At 40.8% G+C, this 13,769-nt stretch overlaps 1 protein-coding gene across 2 annotated transcripts in view; it reads left to right on the top strand.

Moving 5' to 3' along the window:
• Positions 1-13,769, top strand: part of pik3r2 (phosphoinositide-3-kinase, regulatory subunit 2 (beta)) — a 31,651-nt gene that overhangs the window by 10,027 nt on the left and 7,855 nt on the right. For both annotated transcript variants that reach the window (XM_006786738.3, XM_006786739.3), the window contains exons 3-15: positions 5,938-6,030; positions 7,616-7,690; positions 8,161-8,310; positions 9,355-9,565; positions 9,688-9,773; positions 9,873-9,975; positions 11,145-11,243; positions 11,411-11,591; positions 11,787-11,906; positions 12,074-12,216; positions 12,327-12,503; positions 12,647-12,718; positions 12,858-13,028. In XM_006786738.3, coding sequence (XP_006786801.1) covers positions 5,938-6,030; positions 7,616-7,690; positions 8,161-8,310; positions 9,355-9,565; positions 9,688-9,773; positions 9,873-9,975; positions 11,145-11,243; positions 11,411-11,591; positions 11,787-11,906; positions 12,074-12,216; positions 12,327-12,503; positions 12,647-12,718; positions 12,858-13,028 — 1,681 coding nt within the window. The remainder of the gene's footprint in view (positions 1-5,937; positions 6,031-7,615; positions 7,691-8,160; positions 8,311-9,354; positions 9,566-9,687; positions 9,774-9,872; positions 9,976-11,144; positions 11,244-11,410; positions 11,592-11,786; positions 11,907-12,073; positions 12,217-12,326; positions 12,504-12,646; positions 12,719-12,857; positions 13,029-13,769) is intronic.

Below are 13,769 nucleotides of genomic sequence, written 5' to 3'. Positions count from 1 at the left end.
CATTACCAGTACCAGGCCTGGTGGTTAGGGGAGTTGACTGCTTTACAGGCTTGAATGCAACTAAGAATAATTCAACCTCACTAAAAGCTGTTAAACTATAATTTATTTGTGTAAAGCACAACAAGAGAGGTCATAGCTCAAGTGAAAATTATTATATGCGATACACTCACCTCTTCTCTGTAATCCCTACTTTTACAGCTGTTTACTTACTATAGCGGCTAGCTAGTCATTTTTGAGCATAATTTTAGACTCTAAAACAGGGGTGTCAAACATAAGGCCCGGGGCCAGAATCGGCACAGCAAAGACTCCAGTCCAACTCACTGGATTTTTTTGGAAAATGTTAACAAGGGCATAAATTAATGGACTTTAAATTGTATTTTCATAAGTTTTCCTACTTATCCTACTGATTAAGACCTTCCCCACGGTCATTCATACTACATCAAAGGAATTAAATAATAGGTAAGCAAATAATTTGGTGAACAAACAGGAACTTTTATCTATCTAGTATAGAATGCATGTTTTAACAGTATGTTTTCACAATGTATCCACACTAAAATAAATGTATTTCTTACAAATTAAGATTCATGCTGTTGATGTCTTTCATTTACTACATCATCATTTGTTTATGGTGTAGAAAACCTGAGATGTGCTGTTGTTATTGCTCTACTATTTTCTTTATTATAAATGGGATTAAATATGCAGTTAGACTATGTTACAGTGACAGAAAGGAGATTTTTCACTGGTCTGACTCACTTAAGATCAAATCGGCCTGTATGTGATCCACAATATAAAATGAGTTTGGCTTCCCTGCTCTAAAAGCTATGTTTGTATTTTTATGCATTTATTTTTTTAGGACTAAGTCTGTAATATGTCTCCCTTGCTCTCCTCATGTGTGTACAAAGTGGTTCATTTACACTTGTATGGTATTTTTTTTGTTTGGTTTTATTCAGATATTTGGATTTAATTAATTTGAACACTGCACACAGCAGCTGGAGAGGAAATGTTTCAACCTCATGCAAAAGCTTGTAAAATTCTCAGAACCCAATTGTATTTCTTTTATCAGAAGTCCTCCTGTTAACCATTATTTTCATCTCCATCTGGTGAAAGAAACCAGGTTACGCATTTGCATTCGAGAAATTGGGTTACCGTAGAATGCCGACAACAACTTGGCTTAAGTACATGCAAAAACTGCGTCATTGTTTTTCAGCAGTAGCGAGTGAAATGCAAAACGGAGATTTCTTGCTGGCTAAAATATGCAAACAGTTTTTCTTCTTTTTAAAGTGACATTGCGAGGGTAGGCTTGGCAGATGGTGTCATATAGAGTGCAAGCATTTTGTACCCAAAAAGAAACGGGGGACTTCGATAGACTGACTCACACTCCAGATGTGCTGCTCTTTTGTTGTTGAGTTCATAGAAATTAAATGTAAACAGAGAAAAAATGGACTCAAGATATTTCTCAACCTGCGACGGTAATGAGTCTGAAAAAAGTTTTTTTTTTTTTCCGCCTCTTTGCCTTCCTTCTCTCCTCTCTCTGGCCTCACTTTAACTGCCTGCTGAAGTGAACCATGGCTTGGCATTTTTGCAAACTCCTCCCTTGTTCTCCTACTCGCACCCCCACCCCTCTCTCCTCCCTCGTCCTCCTTCCATTTCTGCAACCCTGATTCACATACTCGTCTGATAGTGTCTCTGGGCGGCTATAAACCATGTTCACGAAGCCAGTTCTCTGAAAGGAGAGGCCTCTCCTCCTCACTTTCTCTGCGCCTTACCAGGAAAACACTTTCAAAGAACCCACACGAGAAGGGTGGGAGGGAGGTTGAGACAGTAGAAAAAGACAATGGGAAAGTTATGGAGAGGCTGGAAAGGGAGGGAGGCACGGGTTATAGGGTAAGCCAAGGCCACCCTATCCAACTGCAGATACAGAAAACCAGCTGTACTTTCTTTTCTTTGCAGATCGTTGTGGCATTCTGCAGCTAGAGAAAATGTTACTGCCATACAGGAGAACTTATTTAGGTGCAAAATTGTGTTATTGACGATTAATAGCTTCAGTAAATCAAATGTTAACTTATGTATTCAGTGCTAGGCCTTCGTTTATTTTGTAGCATGTATTGACTGACCTTGTTGACTAGTGAAAGCACAGGAAGATAATAAAGTCGTTCAAATTGTGGCAATGTGTTTGTAAATGACTAAAAGAAGTCGCTCAAGATGCTGTGGGGAAAAATAAAAAATGTGAAAGGAAAAAGAAAAGCTCGCGAGCTGTGCCCAGTCCACATCTATGGTGGCTGCAAATGGATTGACATAGAAAGTTAAAAAATTTGTGTGCATTTGTCGTCGATTCTAGCAGTTTTTTTTTAAATGTGTTAATAATGATAAATGATTTTGTATCATTGATCTGTTTATTGTATCTTTATGAATTAACAGCCATATAATAATAATAAATGATCTTACTAAAGCATTAAATATAATTTTCAGTTTTAGAAACTGTAGCAGTGTGCACTTACAATAAAATTTTACATAACCCGATGATAGTGTCTCTTTTCTCTTAGTACATTATGTTGTACTCTGTTTGAGGTAGTCTCAAAGTACAAACTTCCAGCTGCCCTTTAGCTTGCTCAGCATGCATTGTAAATATTGCACAGTCATGCTCATTTATTTGTGAAAAACCAAAATTGTGATTGAGATTTAAAATTTCAATAATTGTGCATGCCTATCTGTGCTGTTGCAGTAAAAATGGCCTGTATTTGTATAGCGCTTTACACAACCAGTCATCCACCCATTCACACACACATTCACACACTGGTGATGGCTAGCTACATTGTAGCCACAGCCACCCTGGGGCGCACTGACAGAGGCAAGGCTGCTGGACACTGGCGCCACCGGGCCCTCTGACCACCACCAGTAGGCAACGGGTGAAGTGTCTTGCCCAAGGACACAATGACCGGGACTGTCCAAGCCGGGGCTCAAACACGCAACCTTCCGATTACAAGGCGAACTCCCAACTCTTGAGCCACGATCGCCCGTACACCTGTAAAGGTTATAATCAGCTTGGTAACAAATCTGACTGCCGTTAGCTGATAACTTAGAACGCCATCCTCTTATCTAAATATGGTAAAATCTAGCTCCAAATAAACAGTGTGATTCTAACATTGAAGCTACAATGCATCGCACCCAGGATTGAGTGGTGAGAAGGTGGCTGTGTTCATCTTTTATGCTATGTTTATGTTGTACGAATCAACTCCCAGTGAGCCTACTCTTACGGGTTTCACAGAAAGTGTCTTTAGTGCCATTTGTCGTTCTTCCCAGTAATGCCTGGAGCCCAGTAAAACCAGACTGGGCACTGAGAACAGATCACCTCCATTTGTTGAGTTTTCAGGGGCTCACTACTACACGTGTAGCTTTGAAATATGTTGTGACAGAGGAGTGGATGGTGTGCCCAGTCATGATGCATTGCCTGTCAACATAGTTGGAGTGCAGTGAAGACATGTAGCGGTGAAACACGACCAGCAACTTACACGGTGTTACCCACCATCTGTGAGCCAGACGCCAACTGGCCCTGTCACCACTGCACATAATACATGCATTCATGGTATCACTTGCCATGGTTCAAAATGCAAGCAAAAATCTATCCCAAAGTTTTTTTTCATTTTAGCCTCAAATATTAAGTGCATTTGGAGGGCAATCATACCTTTTATAGGAATGGAAACACTTAAGTTAGGCTTCGATACAGACCAAAGGCCAGTGTTTATCTGGGGTTTGACATTTACTAATGTTGGGAAACTCAGACGGGCAGAGTTAGTGTTTCGACGGCTAATTGAAACCAGCAGTTTTACTTTATTGAAACCAATAAGCAAGGATGAAGCAGTTCAGCCTTTTCTACTTGTCGGTTGATAGCAATAGTAGGTGTAGTTGCAAAGTCAACAACGCTCTTCTGACCCCATGACCACAGAGCTCCAAATCTCTTCTAGCATTAAGATCAGCACAAGAACTGTGCACTGGGAACTTCGCGGTTGTGTGGGTGGCCCAGTGTTGTGTTTAATGTAAATGGTTATAAAATAACATTTGTTTGTTTTTTAAATAATGAATGCTTTTCTCTTTCTTTTTTTTTCTTTTTTGTGAAGCTCACAACATATTATTGTTGCTGTTGCACTTGAAAGCCACACCCCAACTTAAGCACTGTTCAAGAAGACATTAACCTGAAACCAGCATGAAGTGTGTTTTGCATGAGTGTTAGGCTAAAGCGAGGAAATTCCAAAGGTTTAATTCGACCTGGGAATTCATGCTGTACACGGAAAAAGCTCAGCTTCTGACACAGAGGTCTGAGAGGGAGAACGCAGCACAGCCAGCTACATATTACATAAGCACACTGATCGAGAAGATATCAAGCAAATATTTTGCTTCACATAGCTTTGCTTTCTCCAGCCTACTCTTGCCTGTCTTAGGCTTACCTCGGACTGAGCGAGTGAGTCAGTGCAAACATACAAATACTGGATTTGCAACACTGATCTGACCTTCAAATTGTCAGCTTTGTGTATAGAAAGGTTACATTACACACAGCACTGTTTTTGGGGTTTTTTCTCACTTGCACACATCTAAAGCCAGACTGCAAACCAGATAAAAAAGAGCGAGCTCGATGAGAGGGGGACAAGGCTGCAATCCAAAATGGCCAACAAGTATAAAGAAGACGAAGAGCTGTCGGTGCCTGCGAGAGAGCTGGAGACACCGCTAGGCAGAGTTTCCATGTTTAAGCCGACATGGTGGCACAGAGCGCGAAAGAAACAGCGAGAAAGAAAAAAACAAGAAAGGGAATAGTCGAATAAAAACTTAAATTAAAGAGGCCTAAAGGGGGTCAAAACAAAAAGGAGCAAGAGGGAAAAAAAATCCACTAACAGGAGAGCAAATGAGAGAGAGCGAGTGAGACTAAGAGACATGGAGGAGCGGGAGAGAGAGCAAGGAATGTGCTGACGCGGCGTTTCTTGTCTGAACTCCCCAAATTAATAATCAGCAGTGGTTTAGCCGAGCCGTGCCAGGAACAGGAGCCTACTGCCAAGCCCCGGCCAGGCCAGGCCCTCCCTGCTCCCAGACCCCCCTCCACTACCCCTCCTTAAAAAAAGAAAGAAAGAGAAGGGGGAGGAAAAAAAGAGAGACCCAGCTCACAGGCCTGTTCTGGGGCCGAATAAGAGGCGCTGCCTGCCTGTTCTAGCTGGGCCGAGCCTGGCACACTGCCACAGGGCTTTTGCTTGTTCAGGAGTTTTGATTAAATCCTTTATTGTGCTCCACTCACGCAAAGAGCTAAGGCGAAACACTGAGCAGGACGGAGTGAAGGGGAGGAGAGAGAACGAGAGCGGAGAAAAGAAAAGGGAGAAAAAAGAGGGGGAGGGAGGGAAATGGGATCTCCCTTTTTTTTTCTCCCTCTAGCTTTCTCCTTTCCTCTTTCTCTCCAACTGAAAAGATGTTTGATTTAGTCTGTGGGGAATTGTAAAGTAGATAAAGTTTTGTTTTTTTTTCTTTTCTCGATGCCTTTTTTTTTTTTCTGGTGACCCTTTTTACTTTCACTCCTGCATGAAATCCCCTTTCTTCCTTTAGTACAGTCAGTAAATTGTTCTGCAGTTATTGTCATATCCCATCATTCAGATTTGAGGAGGACAATGTGTCCCAGCCTTTGACATTTCTGTCCATTAATTATTTATAAGAAGTGTTTTGTTTTGTTTATTAAATACTGTGCAAACAAATGCAAAATAAATAAATCCCACTGCGCTTTTGAAAATGGCTGAGCTTGTGAAATAAAAACCCAGTGTAAACTCCCGTTATGTTTTATTGTGTTCCTCCTAAGTTTTGTACATATTATGAACATATTTCGTGCCCTGCTTCTCTTAGTGCTCGTACTTAACAGCGGGGTTTGTCAATGTAGCAGTGTGACTGAGATTTGTGTTGTTGTTTCAGCTGTTCCTGTGCCGGACCTGAGCGAGCAGTTCACACCACCAGAGACGGCTCCCCCGGCCCTCGTCGGCCTCATACAAGCCATAGAAAAGAGAGGTATATTCATACAAACCAGCCAAGATATTCATCTGTTGTCTGTCACGCTGCCTCTGCTGTCTTTTCATCTACGTGCGACTGTCTCCCTCTCGCCATCTGCTTCTTGCTTTCATGCCAGCGTTTGCACATGTGCAGACATGCAGACAGTCGCACAGAGGTACAAGTGCTCTCACAAGCTCATGCGCATTCACATTCAGTACATATAAGTTCAGTGTGGTTTAACTGAAAGCAGACCCGCTAAGAGTCCTGCGCAGTGGGTTTGATTCACACCGTGTTATTAACAAATAGAGCTCGGTGGGACTCCATTCACAGTTTTGCCTTTTTTTTCTCTCTCTTCCTTCTAACTTTCTGTGTCATTCACACCAATTCACAAACTCTTTCATGTACAGAATGTTAAAAAGTTGTGAAAAAACTGCTTCACGGCTTCTTACGGCTTTTTGTTGTCCAAGACAAGGCGTTTACCCTCATGCAAGACAAAGAAAAGCTAAATTGTGACGGCGGAGGCCCAGGAACAAATCAGACAATTTGTCTGTGAATTGAGTTACATAGTGCTGGATAATGAGACAGCTGCATTTAATTTACTCAACATTTATGTGTATGCTTGGAAAAAAATCCAGTATATCAAGTATACCGAAATACATAATATACAATTTTATACAGAAATACTGGGATGCATGCACTGACTTAAGAGCAAAACGGCTAATTAAAAGTCAAACAAATATTTATTTTCTTGGCTAGATAAATAAAATAAAACATACTTGTCTCACATGTAATTTTAAACAGTGTATCCACACACACACAATACAATCAGTACTAAGCTCCGTTGTATCATATTTACTCTTATAAGCAGGCTTGTTCTGTTTTTAAAAAGTATCAGAGTATAGAGCAGAGTATATTTTATACCTAGTCTAATATGTTTAGAATTTGAATATATCCTTTGTGAGTTATTATCACTAACAAAAAATATGAATTAAATTTTTTTCATCATCAAAGCAAGAAAAACACAAAATCCTGGGGGAAATCGCAGGGAACTACAATAAGCTGTTTGTCCAAAAATAAATTTTATTTTGGCAAAAATGGGTTGAACTGAAACGTGATGATTAGTGCTGAGAGTGAAATAGATGAGATGACCACAGTTTGGAAAGAAAAAAAGTCTCTGAATCCCCAAAATTAAAAAAGCAATGGATAACTTGAAAATTCAAGTCCTCCACTACAAACGTGTGAGTCCTTCTTCGGATGTTGCTTTTGAACTTTGTGGGCCGGTCACATTCTCTCTGTTGTTGGATACAGTACTGAACTGTCACGTATTTACAGACATTCAGCTAGTAATGGCACACATTATTATTTTTAATTATTGTTCTTGTTGTTGTTACTTCTAGATTTCATAGTTACATTGCGCTGCCTTTGCCTTCTTTTTCCATTTCCAGCTTTTTGCACTGCGTTAAATTATCTAGTGCAAGTCCGTAGCCATAGTGTCAGAAAACAATCTGTCACTGCTTCTCTGTTTTCCATCTAAATGTGTCCTCTGTGCTTCTTCGTTCCTTCTGAACACATATACTAAAATTGCTCTTTCTGTGTGTCTCAGGTCTGGATTGCAAGACGTTGTACAGGACACCTAGCTCCTCGGGTTCAGATAGTGCGGTGTACAGCCTGTGCTCTGGTGAGTTACATTTGTCATTTATCTGTTTTAGACATTATTTGATCCTTTTCTTTAACAGAACTTAGGTATATTTGGGATGGTTTCTCAGCCTGCATGCTCTTCAGCAGGTCCAATTCAGTGATTTAAATAAGAAAATCCACTCCAGAAAATAACTGAAACAACACAAGCCAGTACAAAATAAAAATAAAAGCTAATTGGAAAATACCAAATTAATATAACTTTTTTCCTCCAAAAAAATCCTTTTTTTTTTTTTTTGGTCTCCAGAAGATACAGTTGGTGTTAGGCTTCGGGAAGTTTCAGCTTAGAAGTGGAAAAAAACACCAAACACTGACATGATGTGTTCGCTCTTGTGTACTTTCCTTGATTAAACTGCCTTTTTAGTCCTTAAACTTTTCCCCGACGCTTGTTTGAGTTTTTTATTCTAACAAACTGCACCTTTTGGTCTTTTGCTTTCTGTATTGATCATCCAGAGAGTGACGTGGTTCAGAGGGATCTAGGTTTCCTGTCTGAGAGCGTCCTGCAGTACCTGAGAGACCTTCCATCACCTGTCATCCCTGCCTGTATCTACCCTCACCTACAAACTGCTCTCATGCAGCAGCATGTCCTGCAGCAGTCAGCAGGTACATCAAATCACAGATCAAAAATCTTAAAGTTGCTGCTTGTATTGACTGAGCATTTAGTTTTTCCAACAGGGACAGCGTGTCATCTTTTGTGCATTTTTTTTCTCTTTTTACAATAATGTTAACAGTACAAATTAAATATTCTGCAGCTGCCTGCTCAGGGGAGCGAAGGTTATGCAGGTGCAGTATGAAAAGCAACCCTAGGACCGTTTGAAACACTCACTGGTGTCTGCGTGATGAATTAGGCGTTTCAAGAGAAAGTCAAGTTTGCACAAGTTGACGTTCAAACGTTGACAGCATGACTTACAATGAGTGTTGCCTTAAGCTTGAAAAAATGAATCTAAAATCCCGGAGTATTCACCGGAAAATCTGCAGCACACACAGTTTGTACTTAATGGGCTTAAACGTGAACAAAAGAGCTGCATTCAGGACCTTATTGTGCCAAATCTGTTTCTATTATCAGCAAAAGAACATAATTAATAAAAGGTGAAACCATCTCACTCTGGGGTATATTCTTGTTTGTTTTATAGAAATGGGCTCACATATAACTATAGGAAAAACATACGCAGAATGACTGATTAAGATGGAGATTTTATGGGGTGTAGACAAAATGGCAGTACAGTGTTATAGAACAGCACACGCACAAATGAGCTGCTGCCGTTGTTTTTGTGGACAGAAAGGCACCTTTCAGTGCTTCAGTGACTATAATTTAAGCGAAAGAATTGCACAAGAACTAAACTCAGCCTTGTGCGCTGCTGTTTGAGTTCACTCTGATGTCAGCATTGAGAGAATGGAAGCAGGAGGGCAAGCTCCCTGAGGCATGTTAGATATGCTTCAGCTGATTCTCCTCCACACAAAGGACTCTCTGATTTCATTTTTGATATATATGTTTGTCCTGTTTTCAGAGACATGAACTAATCACATGCATTTTAACTACCAAATACAATCAAATGCACTCCTTATATTCTCCTTTTTCAGCCAGCTGTAATAAAGATACACAACTGAAGCCTACACAGTTATTCATAACGTTTATGCCTCTCTCAGATGGGGCGGTAGCTGGAAGCCACAACAGAGAAGTCAGCCAGGTGCTTGAGAACTCCACCACCGTCCCTCTCCATCACCGTCTCACCCTGCAGTACCTCCTCACACACCTGGCTAAGGTCACTCAGGCACAGGCCAGCAATGGCCTGGATACAAACACGCTGGGAAAGATCTTTGGCCCCCTGCTTATCTGGACCGGCCCCTCTACTGCTTGGTAAGTAGGGTTTTTTTTACTTTCATGAAACAAATGTGTAACAAATATGTAAAGGTGAAGTGATGATAAAGAGTTAGCAAATCTAAATCTACATGTTGGAAATTTGAACTGTTGAATGGCAGGTTTCCAATGGATGATGAGTTCCCCACCTTGGTGGTGGAGAAACTGCTGATAGAGAGAACTACAGGTCAAGACCTCACTCCTCCAGGTAAGTTATGTTGTTTTAACACTGCTTGGATCCATTCCTTTATTATAAAATACTGCTGAAGGAGGTCTGGGTTTCTGATGTGTTTGTGTCTGTTTGCAGTTCTCCCAGCGAAGCCTGTGAAGTCAAAAATGACACCATCAGCCATGACAGACACGAGCAGCCTGCTGAATGATGCAGAGTGGTACTGGGGCGAAATATCCAGGCAAGTTTTGAGCTCGTAATATTGATTTTGTTTGATGTATTGTTTAAAGAAATGTCTGATTAAATGGACACTTGTGACAGATCCATAAAGATTTCTGTGTTATTGAATTAGTGAAATCATGTTAGTATTTTGCTCTTAAATAAGATCCAATGCCTCTTTTCTTAAAGAGCAACGCACCTTTAATGTTTCAAACGTTTTTACTTACATCTAAAAACTTAGCACAAAAAGTAAGTTATTTTGTGTTTGGTCTATTATTTCTTTGTTGTAATGATGCTTCTTGGCAATAAATATTACACCACTGGAAACTTGTTTATTTTCTTAAATGGTGCCACGTTTATACATTTGTGGGTCAAGCAGCAGAGCAGCATGTGGCAGACTTGCTAAATCTTCTCTGCCAATGGCAAACAGCTTATTCTGCTACTGACTCTTGTTTGAGGTTGTCTAGAAGAAAGCGCTGAAGAAACATGTTGGTAATTTAAGAATTTATTGATTTAACAAACGGGGTGCTCAGTATCATGTGGAAGACCCATACACGGCCACAGCTGCCTGGCACCCCTTCCTCTTGCTGGTCACCAGCTTGGTCACACACTGCTGCAGAATGACGACGCACAGCAGTCGTGGCTTTGTGTAATTTGCATTGTTACAACAAAGAAATAGTCGCCCATAGACAAATTTATTTTTTGTGCTCAGTTTATATACAGTCTGCAGCAGCTCCTATAAGCTTATGGTGAAAAGTAACTAGTAAAAGTATCATTTCAGCTGCCGATGTGTCTGCTGATCATCTTTCATTTCAGTAACTAAGCATCCATCTTTTTTTCCTAACCTCATGTTCTTTGTGACTTAGTGTGATATTCTTAGCCTGGGGGAGAACTTTTAACAAAAAAGCCAGACTCTCCTTCCACAAGCTTCTTCCAGACTTTTCCATACCTTTTAATTTCTTTGCAGTAGTTGCTTAAACCTGTACTTTTGATGATGACAGTATTTAAAGTATCTGTTTTGCAGTGTTAACTTTAAAAACTAGAGTCAATCAAAATCCTGAAAAAAGTGGGACATCTGATCAGCCAAGAAAATAATGACCACTGGGGGGCGCTGCAACACAAAAAACCAAGTTCCTGCTTGGCCTCCTCGTTACTTTTTGCAGCTATCTAAATATGCTGCTATATTTGCAGGGAGGAGGTGAATGAGAAAATGCGAGACACTCCAGACGGCACCTTTCTGGTCCGAGATGCTTCAAGTAAACTGGAGGGCGAGTACACTCTTACACTCAGGTGAAGTAACAGCTGTTCTTCAATACTCACTTCAGATTTAGTATAGCCATAGGAAAATGATATATAGTAGAAACAAACCAGGCCTTTGCTACTTGACGGACAACATGTATCACAGTACATCGTCTTATTTACTACCATGTTCTCTTGGCTCCTGTCTCCGTCTGCAGGAAGGGGGGGAACAACAAGCTTATAAAGATTTATCACAGAGACGCGCGGTATGGTTTCTCAGAGCCTCTGACCTTCCTGTCTGTAGTGGAGCTCATCAATCACTACCGCCACGAGTCACTGGCCCAGTACAACGCCAAGTTGGACACAAAGCTTCTGTATCCCATCTCCAAATACCAGCAGGTGGGTGAAGCTGCACATTACATTAAAATAAATCAGCTGTCATCACAAGATGTGGATCATCCAGCTCATAATTTTCCCTCATTCATTTACAAATCGAGAAAGATATTCATTAATAACATGACAAATGTAGTTGGTCTGAATCTTCAGTAAGTGGTGATCTTGCTGTCATCTGTTTTTCATGTGGTAAAAAATCAGCTGGTGAAGGAGAACAGCATAGAGGAGGTGGGAGAGCAACTGAAGATCTATCATGAGCAGTACCAGGAGAAGAGTCGCGAGTACGACTCTCTGTACGAGGAGTACACACGCACCTCGCAGGTTTGAATAGCACACATGCTGACAACCACAAACAAGAGATGTATTTCAGAGTATTATAAATCCTAAACTAGCATAGTGCGTAGTGTTTGTTGATGTGATCCGTAACAATATGCAGTTTATCCTGAAGATAAAATGGAGCTGGATTGAAACGTCTCTCTCTGTCTCAGGAGCTGCAGATGAAACGCACAGCCATTGAAGCCTTCAACGAGACCATCAAGATCTTTGAAGAGCAGTTTGAGACTCAGGAGCGGTACAGCAAAGAGTCTTTGGAGAGATTCCAGCGTGAGGGCAACGAAAAGGAAATACAGAAGTACGTTTGTATGCATAATTCTGTTTTTAGCACAGTTGCAAACAAAGCTGCTATATTTAAACAACATTTTGGTGAGTTGAAGGTATAATGTTTGAATTCTTGCAAATTAGAATCCAGAGCAACTCAGAGCGTTTGCAGTCTCGTGTGAAGGAGATCCACGACAGCAAGCGTAAACTGGAGCAGGACCTGAGAGAGCAGGTGTCTGATAACAGAGAGATTGACAAGAAGATGAACAGCCTCAAGCCAGATCTCATGCAGCTTCGCAAGATCAGGGACCAGTACTTAATGTAAGTAAACTTTTATCCATGCATGAAATTGAACTTTACATATTCATATATTTATTCTGTATACAGTTGTGACAACCTTAAATGTCATCCACAGGAAGTAACCTGTAGGTCAGCATTAATTCTGTTGTCCTCTGGTTTTTCAGATGGTTGACGCAGAAGGGGACGAGGCAGAAGAAGATCAACGAATGGCTGGGTATAAAGAATGATGCTGATGAGTAAGTGATGGCGCCGCATCTTGTGCTGTCATGAGTGGAGGCAGCTGCACCTCTGACAGTAATGAAGGCAGTAGTTAAGCTCATTGTTCTGTCCGGAGTTTCTTTCCTGCTTGATAGTTTTTGTTCATTGCATCTTCAGCTCTTTCTCACTGGAAGAAGATGAGGGCTCACCCCACCATGACGAGTGTACCTGGTACGTGGGCGACATCAAGCGCACCCAGGCTGAGGAAATGCTGAGAGGCAAATGCGATGGAACCTTTCTTATCCGTGAGAGCCAGTCACAGAAGGGCTCTTACGCCTGCTCCGTAGTGTAAGTTTGTGTTTAACCCTGTGAGGTCTAAAGGCTTTTTCACACCTGTGGTTTGTTTATGCTGGTCCGAATCATTCAAGCTTGCAAACTTGTTGCTTTTCCCCGTGATTTGGTTTGTTTTCACACAGAAGAATACAAGTGAACCAAAATGCGTCACTACCAACTACGTGAGAATGTTCAGTCTGCTCATTTTTAAGCTCAAACCTGCATCGTACACCTGGTATAGTTCGATAGAGGGCAGATCACATTCACACCATAAACAAAGCGCGCTGGAGTTCATTTGAAACCAAAATCACCTCCTCCGAAGGGTCTCAGTGTTGTTTTGATTCTCCCCCGAGTGCTTTTACTGTGATCTTATCTGCACAAACGAGCAGCAGCACAGTGAGGAAAAATGAGTTTGATTTAAATGGACTAAACAGCACAGGTGTGAAAACATGCCGTTAAAACATTTTTATTTATTATTGAAAATGTTTGGTTGTACCAAAAAAATGTGGCTAGAAATCACTTCTTCTTCTTCACACTTGTTTTCGCCACGAGTTCAAGAAATTATGTGAGAATAATTATTCTGTCACTACTGCAAATACAAGGCTAAACTCACTAGTGTAGCTCTTTCTGAAGATAAGAGAATAAGTTAAGAGCAGTACCTCTAAAGGTGAATTATTAAGAAATTTGAATTCATACACAACCCAAAGTGTAAGATTAATCCAGTCTCATAAAACCGAAATGCAGAAATTCAATTCA

This window comes from Neolamprologus brichardi, chromosome 18 (assembly GCF_056152115.1).
Source record: "Neolamprologus brichardi isolate AB-2024 chromosome 18, ASM5615211v1, whole genome shotgun sequence".
NCBI lineage: Eukaryota > Metazoa > Chordata > Actinopteri > Cichliformes > Cichlidae > Neolamprologus > Neolamprologus brichardi.
Note: the sequence above shows the minus strand (reverse complement) of the source record. Positions and strands in the feature narration are given on the sequence as shown.